The 5,302-nt window shown below is 41.9% G+C and overlaps 1 protein-coding gene across 2 annotated transcripts in view; it reads right to left on the minus strand.

Moving 5' to 3' along the window:
• The window catches only part of LOC131890433 (cytochrome P450 2B4-like), a 13,885-nt gene that overhangs the window by 6,152 nt on the left and 2,431 nt on the right, over positions 1 to 5,302 (minus strand). The window contains exons 1-3 of one of the 2 annotated variants that reach the window (XM_059239771.1): positions 3,577 to 3,879; positions 2,653 to 3,356; positions 2,385 to 2,583 (exon numbers count right to left, since the gene is read on the minus strand). In XM_059239771.1, the coding sequence (XP_059095754.1) occupies positions 2,385 to 2,583; positions 2,653 to 3,356; positions 3,577 to 3,837 (1,164 nt within the window). In that variant the 5' untranslated portion in view covers positions 3,838 to 3,879. Of the gene's footprint in view, positions 1 to 2,384; positions 2,584 to 2,652; positions 3,357 to 3,576; positions 3,880 to 5,302 lie in introns of those variants that run through there. The other variant, XM_059239772.1, reaches the window with a different exon arrangement.

Here is a 5,302-nt window from a genome sequence, read left to right on the forward strand (position 1 = left end):
ATGTGTTTGAAGAAAGCTTAGATTTTATTGATTACTGATTCTATTTGCTGGTTCACATCTAGATTTGGTAAAGAAATAACATGATTTAGAGTTTAAAAGTGTTTGCTTGTCAATCCCCTTTTGCACAATTGTACTTAATTTTGGACACATTCTGCCCACTTTTGTTCACTTTTGTCCACTTTTGTCCACTTTTGTCCACTTTTGTCCACTTTTGTCCACTTTTGTCCACTTTTGTCCACTTTTGGACACTTTTGGACACTTTTGGACACTTTTGTCCACTTGGTGTCCAAAAGTCACGCTAATTTTCAAAATTGCCCACCCTGACCTCAGGGCTCCATTTTGGGTCCTCTCCTCTTCATCATCTTTACTGCTCCGCTTCAGAAACTTGGTAGTATCAATGTCAGTATCTCTTCCTATGCTGATGATACAAAATTGTTAGTTGGTAGGAATGGTCAGAATGCCGGTGGTGTGGTAGAGGTCCTAGACTAAATCTACTTTTGGGTTGCTGCAAGTAACATGACACTGAATGGAATGAAATTAAGCACAATGACCTTTGGGTCGACGCCATGAGAAGCTTCGCTAATAGAGGATGTAGGTAAGGGCATTCAGCAGGTCAAATCCATGAAGAATTTAGGTGTAGTCCTCCAAGATAATGGAAAGTTCGATGAGCATATCCAGTTGAAAGTTGGTAAAGCTTTTCAAACATGTGGTTGGATATTTCGCACGTTTAAGTACAGAGAAAGCATCACGATGCTAACTCGGTACAAGTCAATTGTCTAGCCACTTCTTGAATATGCTTCACCCATTTGGGCTCCAATTAGCTCAGCAGGCTTGCAAACGCTCGAGCAGGTCCAAAGATGTTTTACTAGGAACATTGAGGATATGAGAGAGCTCCTCGTATTGGAAGAGGTTAGAAAGGTTGGGATTGTACGGTATTCAGAGAAGGTACGAAATGTATCTGATACTGTACGTTTTCAAAAGCATTCTTGAGCTTTGTCCCAACCCAGGATTTAGGGTCAATTGTAGTGACTGTAGAGGCTTAACCTACCGTTTGAGAGGACCTTCAAGCCCTCGAGAATCCAGGCGAGTTAAAACAATGAAGTCCAACTCCCTTCTTTCACGGGCTCCTTCATTGTTCAATCTGCTGCCTTCAATTGAAGCGAAGAAGGATCTATGCTGATCTGGTCATCTTCTACAAAATATTCAACAGTGAAATGAAAATCAGAAATGTCTATTCCACTGATGAACTCATTGTTCTCGTTAGCGACGAGTCCAATAGGATTACCAGGAGTGTTGTGAAGCAAGAAGTAAGCAAACCCTTCACCGTGTCCTCTTCACGATCTTATTACCTTTTTTTTATCAGGACGGTGGATCCATGCAATGCGCTCCTCCTGGCCATTCGTCTATCCAATTCGTCTGCTTCTTTCAAAAAATTGGTTTGGACCGGAAGCAATTAATCTGTTTTCTTATCGTATGTTTTCTACTTCTTGAGCAGTTAATTAATCGTGCTTCTTTTCCGTTCTCTCGGTTTTAATATTTTTCCCAATTGTGACATTACTCTTTTATACATATTGTGTCTGTGAGTGGCTCTCAACAATAAACAATAAAAAACAAATAATTGTAGGTCGTATGTCGGTGTTGGTCCAGTAGCAGGATTTAAGTCAGACTTGGACAAGTTTTTGACTAAAATTCCTGATCAACCTTATATTCAAGGGCTAGCCAGATCAGCAACTCTAATTCGTTGGTCGATCAACAATCCCAGCAGTGGTAAGGAAGTCCGCAAAAGAAAAAAATGAAAGCTCACATTCCGTCTATTCTTCATATTATTTCGTGGGGAAGAATTTACACCAAAAACGTCATATTAGCTTGATAATCCTCCTTTAATCTTGAGCCATATTCCAATTCGAAATTGCAACTATTTTCTAGATTGCTAAGCTACGGGGGTAATTTGGAGGAATAGATGAATTACGGGGGTGAAATGTTCGGCGAAGACCGAGTGGATGGGATAGATGATGAATTATAAGCGGGTTCATGGCNGTCCAAAAGTCACGCTAATTCTCAAAATTGCCCACCCTGCTTATGCTGCACGAAATTTGTTGTACGTTTTGCACCTCAGAGGGCGCTTTGTCACTCAGCTTCTACCAAATAAAGGGCCGATTGGGCCAATTCCTTGTTATTGAATTATAATACGTTTGTGTTGTTTTTGACTAATTCTATCAAAATCTTCTTTACAATTAGTGCCCCGGGTCACATAATGTCCGGAAAAGAAATTGCGTTCAAGGCAAGGCAAGAGAAGTTTATGTAGCAACCTACCGCGCCTCTTCCCGTTTTCTTTGGGCCGTGTGACGTTGCAAGTAAGGGCCCTTACTAGAAGTAAATGTTACCTGAACATCTTCCAACGTGGCTCTTGGTCCCCAAGGAACAATGCAAGCTAGTCGTTGGATCTCTAGCAACGTAGCCTCCACGTAAGGGGTCTTTGAGCGATGATTGAGACTCGGAGTGGCATTTCCGATGACTCTGGCAATTTCATTTCGGACTTTGACTTGGATCTCGGGCCATTTCATCATGTAGATTAGACCCCAACTGTGGAAATCAGGGACACAAAAGCGATTGGTTGCAAACTCTCACAATCTCTTGGGCAATGAAGTATACCTCAGTGTGGTCGCTGTGGTGTCCATGCCAGCTATGAAGAGGTCAAACATGGAGTTTCGCATGTTGACCTCACCTCTCTGTTCGTGAAACGACGATGTGGGATCTGTGGTGTCTTGGATCTTCTTGAGGTAGGCATCGATGAAGTCCCTTACTAAATTGGGATCAAATGACCTTTTGTGGTTGTCTATCTCCTCATTGATTTTGACATCCACATCTCGACGAGAAGACAACATATTTTTCTGGCCCAGTAAGGTTGTGAGCCTCATTAAGAGTGGGGAGTACAATTGGAGAGTACTGAGGAATCCCGGTTTCTGGGAACGCATGAAATCTTTGGCTGAAAGGAGCAACTCGTCAGACATCCGGACAGGATTTCCGCTGACAAAATGCCACACCACATTGAGTGCGTTCCCAATGAAGCTGTTTGTGTCAATGACAAAGGGCACAGTTCCTTCCTTGGAGGACTCCTTCAACTTTTGTACCATAGCATCACATTCCAATCGAATCACCTCTTCAATATCCACATTCCTCCCGAAACCCATGGAAATGAGTTGTGTGAACGCGAATTTGCGTTGATCTTTCCAACTGGTTCCATCAGCGAAAGCAATTCCTGGTAAACTTCCGTCAGGATTGCGTTCACCGCGGATCAAGGCCTGAGATTCCATTTCCTTCAGAGGCCTTGACGGTAGGGCATCCATTTTCATGGCCTATTTTTGGTAGAGAGAGGTCTAATCATGGTGAATGACCCTCTCTTGGTTGTTTTGGCTTTTTAAACAATGTTTTGGCAGGTTTTTTCAACCACGTTGTCGATCTTGGCTTTTCTATCTTCTAAACACCTTTCTTACCTACATTTGCTTCTTTATAAAGCATCTTTACGTTTGTCGTTTAATCAAAGAATCCAGAAAAGCGCAACTTTTGAAAAATTACCTGATCAATCAGAACTGGATCCAAGAGGATGACACTAGTTTTGGGGCCAAAATCAAACATGAAGACTCCTCCCAATGTTTTGGCCATTTCCATGAAGGTATCAATAGGATTGGATTGAAATAAGTACAAGTGTCCAATCAGAGGGAGACTCCAATTTGGACCCGGTGGGAGTTGTTGACCCTTGTAGACTTTGGGATACCCGCGACAGCTTTTGAACAATTGGAACAATACCAACAGGATAAATATTGCGAGAAATATCATTTTTGCAGAAAATGACGACACGGAAAACACTCTCTTCAAGATCATTGATATAATGGACAACTCACATAGTACGGATTGAAGAAACTTTAAGATAACGCGAACACTCGTCGCGTTAGTTCTTCATACCTTGAGCGTAGAACATCTAACAGTCTGGACATAAAACAGAAATGTGGCCTCTCATCTTTTGCCACCAAAGCAATGTGCCTAAATGCAAGTGAGAGCAGCCTTGATGTCAGAACCAAAACTAAGGGCCTGCTGAAGATCGGCAAGAGGCCCAAGGAAGTGGGCAAGCCTTTCGGCGTTCAGCCTCCAACTGTTGGTAAGAGGGAAAACTTCATCCAAGAACAGCGAATCCCTTTACAACAAATTCAGACCGAGGGCAACGATCTGGGATTATAATGAGCCCAACGAGCAAAAGGACCGTGAAAAATTTCAACCAAGCAATTTTGATCTCAAATACCACACTAATACTTGAATATCCAAACAAATGAAACATTATTTTCGCCTTTTTAACTTATTTTTAGGTTTTCAAAACTGATTTTGGCTGGTTTTCGCAACTTACAAATAAGTACAGGGTGCGAAGCAAAATTTTTCGCACTCGGAAAACCATTACTTGAGTGGCTATATCTAACCTTTCAGCGACTTAATTTCAGAAAATATTTTCATTTTGATAACTTCATAACACTGCAACAATTTTATTGAATATGGCGTCCTTTGGCTTTAATAATAGCCTCTATACGACGTCTGAAAGAGGCATAAGAATTTAAAATTTGCTCCTTTGGGATTTGGTCCATTGCTGGGAGAAGGACTCCTTCAGGGCGGTGATATTTGGGTATGAGGTCCTCCCAACCCTAGACTCCAAGGCACTGAGCCAGAAATAATCCAATGGATTGGCATCTGGAATTGATGGAGGCCAAAGTGATTTGTCCCAAAACATGGGGAAATTGGCTTTGCAAAAGTCTTGGATTCTGATGGCTGTATGAGCCAGAGCTCCATCTTGGGTAAATACATAATTGCCCTCTGGATAATTCTCCTTCAACCATGGCAAAACTTTGCGTCTAAGGAGCTTGTAGTAGACATCTAGGTTTACTGTCTCATTTGGTACAAAAAAATGTGGGGGCATGGAATTGCCATCAAATGCCAGCAGGCCAAAAACCATGACCTGAGCTGGATGTTTGGTCCGGAAAGTCCAACGTACTCCCTCAATTGATTCAGCAAGAAATCTATCACGTTTCCTGTTCAGAGTTTGATCAATGGTGAAAATCTTCTTGTTGGTGACAATTTTCACAATTCCTGAATTGGACTTGAGAAAGGACAGGACTTTTTTTGTATCTTTCCAGCCTCTTCTGCTTCAATACTGCTGTCAACAAATGCCTAGGGGTTCTTGCATAGCTGGTAAGACCAAGATCATCATGGATGGCTAGTCAAATGGTGCTCTCATCAACTTCAAAGACCTCAGCTAATC

The sequence above is a fragment of the Tigriopus californicus genome, chromosome 11, assembly GCF_007210705.1.
Source record: "Tigriopus californicus strain San Diego chromosome 11, Tcal_SD_v2.1, whole genome shotgun sequence".
Lineage (NCBI taxonomy): Eukaryota > Metazoa > Arthropoda > Copepoda > Harpacticoida > Harpacticidae > Tigriopus > Tigriopus californicus.